Below are 10593 nucleotides of genomic sequence, written 5' to 3'. Positions count from 1 at the left end.
CATAGTAAATGTTGTAACCACAGTAAATTCACTGCCATCTATCGACACACTTTCAAACTAAAAATGGAGATTTATAAAAATACGATAAAATGTATATAAATATGGATAAATGATTTTTTTTATATGCATTAATTATTTTTATGATTTTGACCCATGTTCTCTCACTGATATGCGTTAAAATTGTTTAATAACGATATACATATATATCTATACGAGAGTAGGTCAAAGGTAGTGGCGCCATCTGTTCGAGAATCAAATTTTAGTGATTTTTCATATTATACTTTGGCTATAGGAATATTGGACGCCTATAGGCGTTGTGTCCTTCAAAGTATTAAGTGTACGTTCGTGATATATCCAGATCTCAAAAATACGTAGGGTTATTTTATTTCACATTAAGGTTTTATGTAAAATAATTGCATCGATTCAAACAAAAATTCGTTAACATGTAACCAGTATTTAATTTTTGGGCAAAGTTGCAATATATGGACAAAGATGGGGAAGATATTTTAAGTTTAATTAATAGCAAAATGATTAGTTGGAGTATTTATGTACGTACTGAAAGCTGAAATATGTATTCTAAATATACATATTAAAGTCGCATCAAGAAGCCATGTAACAAAATATATAAGATTAATTCTAAACGCTGTTTTTATTCTTACCTGGTTTGTTTTATTGCTGAACAGTCTTAACCGCAGCAAGCTCGGTTTTCTATACAAACAATTACGCACGCGTAACTTACGCTCTCATTTTAAAACGCTAGATTGATCTGTAACTTCGTACTTACAATAGGATAATCTATACCTGTAATTAGTTTATGGAGCTTCAGATACCATAGTTAAAAAAAACGAATTTAAGTTTTACATACAAAACTTGTTTTTGCTCTATTTCTTTTCCTTTATAAGCTGGAGCTATATAAACTAATTTCAGACCTAGATATACCTCATGTCATTGTATGTGCAAAGTTTCATTATAATCCAACACGTAGTTTTAAAATGAGAGCGGAACTACGTTTGTATGGGAAGGTGCAATGCGGCCGAGCTTGCCGGGGACTTTAACGATTTAGACGGGCTGTATGCTTGTTTGTCACCGACATAGTATAAAAAAACCGGCCAAGTGCGAGTCGGACTCGCGCACGAAGCCTTCGTGACGAAGGGTTCCGTACCATTACGGAAAAAAACAGCAAAAAAGTCACGTTTGTTGTATGGGAGCCCCATTTATATTTATATCATTCTGTTTTTAGTATTTGTTGTTATAGCGGCAACAGAAATACATCATCTGTGAAAATTTCAACTGTCTAGCTATCACGGTTCATGAGATACAGCCTGGTGACAGACAGACAGACGGACGGACAGCGGAGTCTTAGTAATAGGGTCCCGTTTTTACCCTTTGGGTACGGAACCCTAAAAAGACTATTTAGTAGGTAAGGTTGAAATAAAAATATAATTTAATGAAAACGTAGTTTATTATGGCAAAACAAATGTCCTTTATAAAAGGACTTTTACACTAAACTTGGCAGTTCTCGAAATATAATTTAGTCTGATGTCCTTAATAAAATAACCCTTTAAGTTGTATAGAAGTGCGATGGAGCTATATTACAAGGTAAAAAATTAATTAAAGAGTGAATATAAACCTTTTATACCATAGGAATGGTGCTGTCGACTCTAGCCTTACTAGAAAACAATATACACTATAGATGTCATTACGTTTATAGGGAGCGTGCATAAACTGTAGGGGGCAGCACAGGAGACGTCAGTTTTTTTTCGCGAGGCGTAAATGTGGTTTATGCTTCTAAAGTAGCCCACAAGATGGCAGCTTTTGCTTTGGCGTGAAGTGTCAATGTACATGTTTATGGTTCCGATTCAGGCCACAAGATGGCAGACCCTCCAACGCGCACGGTCCCTATAGGCGTGAGAGTTGAGTTTTTAAATATCACAGTACTAAACCAAGTCATGATACTTTTCTATTAGCTCTCTAAAACTTCTTTTTTCGGAAACTCGTATACAGGAACGTGACTATGTGCTTTCTCAATATGCCTCCGTAATTCATGAATCCGAACGAAGCTAGAAGGACATCTAGTACAATGCAATCTTGGACCTTTCCCGTGCTTTCTTTTAGCGTGTTCCGAACGCCTTGAGGCAGAAATAAAACAATCACCGCAGTCTTCGCAGCGATAAGGTTTTTCACCAGTATGACGGCGTCTGTGGTACACGGCGGCCATTTTGGATACTAATTTCGCTCCGCAGATGTCACAGGCGAAGTTCCGCTCCCTAGTGTGTACAACACTATGCTCTGCTAACCTTGCTGGAGTGTAAAAACGCTTTCCACACCATTGACATTGGTGTGGACGCACATCCATATGTATCCATAGTATATGGTTCTTCAATTGTGGACGGGATGTGTAGGTTTTCTTGCAATAGTCACAGGTAAATTGAGCTGGATCGCGAATGTTTGATCGCCTGTTTCTCGGTACGGTGTCTCTGTCAGGTTTCGCATCCGGCTCGCATTTAGATCTATGTTCCCTGTAGCAAGCTCTATTCGTAAACTGTACACCGCACGTCCTACAAGTACGTACAGCGTGCATTTGCGCGTGAGTTTCGAAAGACGCATTCCTTTGGAACGTTCGTCCGCAATCACCACACGTTAATCCACTTTTATGCGCTTTTTTCTCGTGTTTCTTAGCTTCAATTTCATTGTTGAATATCGCAGGACACTCCTTACACACGAACGCTGTTTCTCTATGTACTTTCACTAAATGATCTCTCATCTGTTTACCTCTAAGAACAATGGTCCCACAGGTTATGCAAGCGTCTTTCTGACCGCTATTTTTAAAGTGCACGTTTAAATAATAAGGACTTATGAATTCCTTCCCACAATCTGTGCATTTACATGGCGGCCCTGAGCGGTGAACTCTTGGTTTTCGCTCATCACTTTTCTTTCTATTCATTCTAGTTTTAAGTCTGTTTAGGGGAGTAGTTTTTTCATTTATGGAGTAGTCTCTGGCTATTTGTATGTTTAGATTGTCTGATCTGATGAAGGCGCAGAGGGATTTTACGGTGGGGGTGTGGTTGAGAGGGATGATTTCGAGTTGCTTGACGGCGATGGACCATATTTTGAGGGAGTCGGCGACGAGGGTGCGGAACTCTTGCGCTGCGATGGCGTGGGCGGTGCAGGCGGCGCATACGCCGCTGGGGCACAGGGATTCCTCTGTTATCTGGAAAAGGAGAAAAACATGTATAATAGGGTATTTGACTACTAGTCAAGTCAGTTTCTTTTTTCGAACTGTCAAAACGATTTATATGAAACACTAGCATGTGACGTCACAATCAAATTAACTACTCTTTATAGTTTTATACGAGTTTTAAAATAGAAATTCTGTCTAAACATAACTGCTGTCTACGTTTCTCTATTAATCTTCTGCTTTATTCCATGCATGGTGTAAAATAATTCATTTTAAATACAGTCAAATATTAAATACCCTATAGGGAATATTACGCGAAACTTTGCGTAGGGAACGCCACTGCCACAATCCATCACAGTCTAAGGGGCTACCGCGAAACAAGAAAATCGAAATTTCGTTATCTAACCTCTCTAAATTTCGAATTTCGCGTTTCCCGGTATACCCTTTGTAAACAAACCGTCTTGATGCATCGATGTCATATTTTATTATCTTCGAAAATTTGTCAAAAACCAGTTTAAGGCACAGTATGTATAAGTTAAGTTACTATAGAGAACTTATACATAGGGTTTATGATAGGTGAATTCAGGTGTAGCATAAAGACCGGCCAAGTGTGAGTCAGACTTGCGCACCAAGGGTTCCGTGCCATTACTCAAAAAACGGCAAAAAAATCATGTCTGTTGTATGGGAGCCCCACTTAAATATTTATTTTATCCTGTTTTTAGTATTTGTTGTTATAGCGGCAACAGAAATACATCTGTGAAAATTTCAACTGCTACTATTAGCTATCACGGTTCACGAGATACAGCCTGGTGACAGACGGACAGACAGACAGCGGAGTCTTAGTAATAGGGTCCCGTTTTTACCCTTTGGGTACGAAACCCTAAAACAGGCCGGCTACAATTTTGAAATTTTTGTTACTCTAGACGCAAGATAATAATAATACACTCACAATATATAATATACTTACACTGATTTGCAGTGACCTAAAAAATATAAATTATGCAATGCAATTTCACTCGAGTACCCCTTGTAGCCTACTATTAGACTACTAATTACGCAAGTACAGTCGAAGGCAAAAATATCGATCCAGACAAATGGCTCAAAAATATGTAAACACGACTTTATTGTCTAAGGTTTAAGAGCGTACACATATTTTTGAAACTGGGAATGTATATATATTTATGCCCTTGACTGTACCTACTAAAGCTGTTTTCAGACGACGTTAGGTATTCTTAACTTCTACATGATAAATAAGGAAGCCAAAATATAATCTAGCTTAGGTAACGGGACAAGTATAAATACCAACTTAGTCATAGAAATACTGCAAAAAGTATTACCTAAACCTGGCGTCGAAGCCTTTTCTTCGCCGGCATAACCTGCACCACAGAGTCGTGGACCGATGAATAGTGTTTCTTCAGCTCAAACGGCCTTATGAACCTAGCCTGGCATATGTCGCAGCCGTGCGGCATGTCTTTAGTGCTCCTATGCCTTCTTTTAATATGGTCCAAGCGTCTTGAAGCTGATAAAAATCGATCGCCGCACTCTTCACACTCGTATGGCTTTTCACCTGTGTGTATTCTCTGGTGTAAAAGGTATCCTAGCTCTGTTCGCATTTCAGCACCGCAAGCACATTTATAAAGCTTCCTTTCCGTAGTATGTACAGCCTCGTGAGACCTCAAGTGTGCTAATGTAGATGTCCTTTTACCACACGTTTCACATACGTAAGGTAGCACGTGTAGGTGTTTCTGTATTATATGAATGCGTAACGAAGGTTTTTTGTTGTAAACGTGTCCGCAATGATCGCAAATGAAGCTGGTTGCGACCGGTGTTCGCGCATAATCATCGCAAGTGAAGCTGGATGCGACTGGTCGCGCAGATTTGCATTTCTTCTGATGGTGTTTGTAGCAACGACGATTTTCGAAGCTTACGTTACAGGGAAAGCAGTGGAATAGAGTATGAGCGTACATGTGAGCTCTTAGAGCTCTGTCGCTAGTGTAGCCTCGACCGCAGATCTGACAATTGAAGGAGTATCTGTTATGGTGCGACATATAATGCTGCTGGAGTAGTTTTTCATCGCTAAACAGTTTGAAGCAGATATCACAATCAGCATATAAACATAAGTGTACTTTAGCCAAATGGTCAGCCAGTTTTTCCCTCTCCATAACCAATCCGCATCTAACACACGCGCGTTTCATAGTATTCTTCAAATGTACATTCAAGTTATAAGCTACAGTGAAATCTTTTCCACAATCCGGACATTGACATTTCCCTACGGATCTCGTGTATTTGTAAGATCTCTTCAATCTCATGTTCTTCGCGGCCTTCGCCGGTTTTTCGTTAAGTCTTAGCACGGCTTCTTCTATAGAGATTTTTCTGAATTCCTCTCGGATCAGCATCTCTCCGTTGTTATAGAAGACGTAGTAAGTCCTGTGATCGTCTTCCGGGTCGTGTATTTGGGTGAGGGAGTCGACAGCTTTCGTCCAGTGCTGGTGAGAGAAGGTGGCGAGTTGGCGGAAGTGTGCGGCTGCTATGGCGTCCTCTGAGCACGGTCTGCAGAGGCCTGGAGGCAGGCCCGAGTCCTCCGCGATCTGGAATAACGTCTTCAATCAGTCCGTTCCTTCGGTATTAACTTCCTATTCTTATCTCTGTTAAAGGTATCTAGTTTTCGGCGCTAGCGCTTTCATATTGTGGTATGGTAGGCTGTGGTTGCGGAGCAAATAGATTCTAGAATTCCTCACCGTTCTTAAAATTTGTTTTCTAGATGTACTTGTGATAAGTTTTCTATGTAAGGCAACCACTACAATTCTTGTTTTATTAAGCATATCAACCATTGTGATTGTTTTTTTTCTATTCTTTAGTCAAAATAAGTTATAGGGTAGGACTAATTTCAAGAGATACAAGTTTTAGTTTTTTGGGGTCTAAAAAGACGTACCTGTACCTGAATAGATTTTTAGTAATCATGTTAAAAATCCAAATAATTTGTTTCTAGAAATTAGTTCTATCCCTCCCCTCCCTCGTATCTATATATTCTATTGCACTACATGGCATAACTCATCCGGTTTAAAAATATTGGTCAGTTAAGATTGTGCTAGCTACCTAGGGGGTAAATAAACTACGAAAAAAATCTACAAAAAATATTCAGGACCATGAAAGTGTTTATTGCAAATTAAAACTTATAGACTAAAAACAAAATAACAAAAACCTAGGCGATCTATTTGGCTGCCATGGTACATGCCAACTTGTTCACATAAAGATAATAAATACGACATTTACAAGTCCCAGCTAGACTCGGTATACATGGCATGGTCGTTCATCACATGCTCTCTCAAACGAGTGAACAAAACAAACTTCTCATCACAAAACTCGCATTTATACTTCTCCTTAGTTTTCACCGTGTTTTTAACACCCCTAGGTACATAGTTAGGGTTTTTAAGATGACGCTTATAATGCCTCTGGTATCCGCGTCGAGTGCTCATCGGCACTCCACAAATATTACAAACGAATCTGTCTGGGACCTTGTTATGTTTATTGCTATGCTCTAAGAGATGAATCGCGCTGTTGAAGACTTTCCCACAATGCTCACATTGGTGGGAATGCTCTTTATTCATGTGGATATACTCTAAATGGACTTTAAGAGCGTATTTCGAGCTGTACACTTTAGCGCAGATATCGCAAATGAATACGCCGCCTTTTCTTTGTGAATTCTTACATCTTCTCGAGTGTGTTCTAAAACAGTACACATTTGAGAATTTCTTATCACACGCTAAACAGATTCTAGGTTCATGTTTGCTTGTCATGTGAGACGCCAAATGGTGTGGATCTCTATACGACAGCTTGCATATATAGCAGAAATTCGGCCCCTTACTATGATAAGTAACTTTGTGTTTCAAGAACGCATCCTGTTTCATAAAAGTTTCATAGCAGATATCACATTGCATAGTATCTACACCATGTTCTTTATAATGATTTTTTAAATCTTCGATTTTAATAAGTTTTTTGCAATGTACGCACGCACGTTTATCATAATAACGCATATGCATGTTATACTTGGATACGCAAAGAAAGCTCTTTTCACATTCAGGGCATTTAAGACCAGTATTAATTTCAGAATCCCTCAATCGTCTCTCCAATTCATTTCTCCTTTTAACAGCATTATGTTGCTGCTTTCGTTTCTTAAAATACTTCAAAATGTCCTCCGGCTGACCTCTCTTTACAGTCTCTGTATAAATAGTTATATCTTTGACAGCATCATCGACCACTATGTAAGCAGTTTGGACATTTTCTTTAAACTCTATCTGGTCTAGGTAGTGGGAAGCTTCTGTCCACTTTCTGTGAGAGTCTCTGAGGTATTCAATGAGCGCGATGGTTGGGGTGACAGTGTTGGCGCAGGCTCCGCAGATCCTGTTGGGCAGGAGGGGCGAAGTCTCCACCTAGAACAATAGGCTCTGTCAGCGCTTAACTGTTCTGCACATTGTCACACAAATGATTAGTCTTCCACATTAAACCAGGGTCTTGATCGGAGCGTGTCCGTTTTGAGATGTAGCGATTGGCACTAGTAATACTTAACATAGATGGGTGAAGCGTATGATGCGCAAACTCTAATCTTCGGAGCCGAAAGAGAATGAGATATTATAAGTTAGGGTATAGGGTGGAATGATTATGAAGACTTGTGGGTGAATTGCACAGAAATTGTACGTAGTTAAGGTTCTGTAATTAGTTGTAAGTCAATTGATTCCATTGTGTTACGAAAATTAACCACGTAAATTGTATTGTATTGTATTAAATATGAGGAGTGTCTTTTCAAAAGGGCTTATTTCTCTATGAATACCATACAAAATAAGCCTTTAATAGAGCAAGGCCACGAAGATCTGGTGGAAAATTCGGATTTATATTTAAATTTTTATGAGTTATCGTTTTCCGAACCGAAGTCAGTTTTATAACTGTCGATTTATCTTAATAATAATATAGTCAAAATAAATAATAATGCAAAAGTAAATTCATTCTTATATTCAAAATTAACACAGTAATTTATATCAGTAAGGTCCACTTAGATACATAATTGATTAATTGAAAACTAAAAAAAAAAAAACAATTTTACAGCTCCATTTAAAACTAATATATAACTTAGAACCTATGTAAACATGATATATTATTTTAGTATTCTAGGTTTGCTATGACTTTTAGGTTGGCTATAGACTTTAAAATCAACCATACTCTCCTTCTGATGCTTTCTACTATGGTGCGTCAGCCCTCTACAACTGCTGAACTTTTCCATGCAAATCTTACAAGAAAATGGGACTGCCGCTTTGTCCTCCTTATTATGAACAGTGGACACATGATTTCTAAGTTTGTATGGGAGTTGGAAGCGCGCCGGGCAGTACTCGCAAGCATATTTCAGTACAGTATTAGGCATTTTGTGAGCTTTACGTATATGCTCTGATCTTCTTGAAGATGCTGAGAAAGTTTCACCACAATATTTACAAGCGTAAGGCTTCTCGCCAGTATGCAGACGTATGTGCTGAACATAACCTAGCTTGGTTTTTAAAACTATACCGCAGTGTTCACAAGTGAATATAGTTTCAACCTCATGTTTCTTAATGTGTTCACCCATATGGGCAGAGGCAAGGAATTTACCGCAATATGAGCAAGGTCTGTGCGTGTTTTTAAGATGTACTATCTGTATATGTGCCGTTATAAACTTCTTCCCCGCTAGTTTCTTCCCGCAATAATCACAAATGCATTCTTTATCCGCTGCCCCCCGAAGGCCCACTCTAGTTCTCCTCTCACTTTTCTTATTCTTAACTTCTATAGTAACTTTATGCTTTGTTTGATGAGTCTTCCGACTAATGTCCAAATCGCAGCATTTCTTCACATGATGTAAGTAGCATGTTTGATTTCTGAATACTTTATCACAACCTGGACATGTTTTGACAGCATGGACTGATAGGTGAGCGTTGAAAGCTGGCCTGGATTTAAAGCTACGTCCACAATCACCACATGTGCACGCTCCAGGACTGTGCGCCTCCTCCGTATGCCGAATTAGAAACTTACGGGACTTAAACAAAGCTGGACACTTCTTACAATCATAAGTATCAAGGTGATGAGCAGTTATTAAATGCAGAATCAGTTCATCTCTAGTCATGATCTTAGCACAAACATAGCAGGCCCGCTTAAAGTCCATAGACTCCTTTAAATGTAAATACAGATGTTGTGCATACGCAAATTTCTTCCCACAGTCCGGACATTGACATTTGTGCTTTACATCTTTAACCTGCACCTCTTTTTGTGAAGAAATTTTTTCATATTTATCTGGTTTACCTTTTGGATTGTTAGCTATAGAGATTTCATCATTCTTCATAATTATGTACATGGTTGTATCTTTGTACTTGATCGGTAAGCAGTTAGTGAGGAGCTGCAGAGTGGAGTCCCATTGGCTAGCGGCTTGCCTGCACAGCGTTCGGAAGCTGGCAGCATCCATAGCTCTCTGAGCACATTCGGTGCACAGGCCTGCAGGTAGGTCCTCCTCCAGCGGAACCTGCAACCACCGGTCTAGTCAAATGGCCACAATGTTCACCCATGTTCATCCTTTAGATTTTGCTTGTTAATATTGGTATTTAAAAAAAATCTGACCTAATATCGAATGTAAAGTATGCAAGTATTCATTTTACTAAACTACAGTGTTGTAGAATCGTGATTTTTATCATTATCATGCTATGATGGTCTTTGTCTGATTTGATAATAATAAAAATTAAGTGTGAGCTTGCGTCATGGCGCCGGCTATCCTAATCAACGCGTATAAACATTCTGAGTAATAAATGGCATGTAATTCAGTTAAATGCTATTTATGTTAAGAATATAATTAAATTAAGTTCGTAAAGCTTCTATTTCAATCATAATATAAAGGGATTTGTATGAAATTAGATTTATATATAAAATATGAAAGATGATGAAACCGGCGGCCATTTTGTTCCAAAATGGAGGGAATGACGCCGTTCCGTTCGTCGCAGAAGCGATCTCGATTGAAATGGAAGTTTACGAAAAAATAAAGAATAACAAACGTACCTCGATGCCTGTGATTATTTCCAATAATTCAGCAAGCGTGACCGGTCGTTCTCCATCCATCATGACCGTGTCGCCGAGGTAAACCTGGCCTTCGGTGGTGTCTCCCATACAAATTCGACATTTGTCCAAGCCATCACCTCTTACTATGTGGGACACTAGCGCTTTTACATCCACTTGACGGTTCATCTTCTTAGGTTTTTCACTTTAACGATAACGAGAAAATTCTTTTTGTCTAATTATAAAACGCAAATTTCATGTCTTCAAAAGACAGCAAGGCAATCACAGACAAGAATGTCAGGAAATGAAAGGCGTCAACCAAACGCCGAATCATAGACTATAGAGTTATAGTGACG

At 38.9% G+C, this 10593-nt stretch overlaps 1 protein-coding gene across 4 annotated transcripts; it reads right to left on the bottom strand.

The window, feature by feature from the left end:
* Positions 1–1831: 1831 nt before the first annotated feature.
* LOC134752267 (zinc finger protein 616-like) lies at positions 1832–10569 on the bottom strand. Of its 4 annotated transcripts, XM_063687901.1 has the most exons (3): positions 10241–10569; positions 4516–5766; positions 3072–3211 (listed from the first exon to the last, which is right to left on the bottom strand). In XM_063687901.1, the coding sequence occupies exons 1-2, from the start codon at positions 10424–10426 to the stop codon at positions 4516–4518; spliced, it is 1437 nt and encodes a 478-aa protein (XP_063543971.1). In that variant the 5' UTR covers positions 10427–10569; the 3' UTR covers positions 3072–3211. The 4 variants fall into 4 exon arrangements, with proteins under 4 accessions (XP_063543972.1, XP_063543971.1, XP_063543973.1 ...); XM_063687902.1 differs by lacking the exon at positions 4516–5766 and having other exon boundaries at positions 1832–3211; positions 10241–10557; XM_063687903.1 differs by lacking the exons at positions 3072–3211; positions 4516–5766 and adding an exon at positions 6311–7608 and having other exon boundaries at positions 10241–10563.
* Between the last annotated feature and the right edge of the window lie 24 nt (positions 10570–10593).

The sequence above is a fragment of the Cydia strobilella genome, chromosome 24 (assembly GCF_947568885.1).
Source record: "Cydia strobilella chromosome 24, ilCydStro3.1, whole genome shotgun sequence".
Lineage (NCBI taxonomy): Eukaryota > Metazoa > Arthropoda > Insecta > Lepidoptera > Tortricidae > Cydia > Cydia strobilella.
The sequence above is the reverse complement of the archived record's forward strand: the minus strand, read 5'-3'. Positions and strand labels throughout refer to the sequence as shown.

Bases quoted from the DNA above. Each gene is read 5' to 3' on its own strand.
- LOC134752267 (XM_063687899.1), bottom strand. From the start codon at position 10,426: ATGAACCGTCAAGTGGATGTAAAAGCGCTAGTGTCCCACATAGTAAGA. The intron at 9,714-10,240 runs GTACGTTTGTTA...CGGTGGTTGCAG, and splicing joins AAATAATCACAGGCATCGAG to GTTCCGCTGGAGGAGGACCT.